General features: G+C 60.7%; 1 protein-coding gene across 1 annotated transcript in view; it reads left to right on the forward strand.

Annotated features, from left to right (window-relative positions):
- Window positions 1-240: 240 nt before the first annotated feature.
- LOC113479684 (alcohol dehydrogenase 1-like) overlaps window positions 241-328 on the forward strand; it is a 2,847-nt gene continuing 2,759 nt past the window's right edge. Inside the window, exon 1 of the mRNA XM_026847939.1 lies at window positions 241-258. Within this exon, the coding sequence (XP_026703740.1) occupies window positions 241-258 (18 nt within the window). The remainder of the gene's footprint in view (window positions 259-328) is intronic.

Genomic DNA, 328 nt, shown 5'->3' on the forward strand with positions numbered 1-328 from the left:
CATTGGCTCCTCAGCGTCCTGCTCTGGACTCAGACAAACCACAGCTCCCTGCTCTCCAGTGACCGTCCCACGCCAGGACACCCACCACGTCCCTGCCTCCCCCTTCAGCTGTGGCCAGTGGGTGCCCAGGAGTGCTCTGGCTCCACACCTGGGCTGTTTCGCAACGTGGGGATTCGGACGGACGGACGGCAGCTTCCCTCCAGCCTGCTGTAGGGACAGCTACGGCTCTGCTAAGACCACATGGCCACTTCGGGAAAAGTAAGGACAACACATTTCCTTTCCTCCCTTCCGCGATGCCCTGCTCTTGGAGAAATACTCTGCCAATGGC

Source organism: Athene cunicularia, assembly GCF_003259725.1.
Source record: "Athene cunicularia isolate RWA chromosome 4 unlocalized genomic scaffold, athCun1 chr4_part2, whole genome shotgun sequence".
NCBI lineage: Eukaryota > Metazoa > Chordata > Aves > Strigiformes > Strigidae > Athene > Athene cunicularia.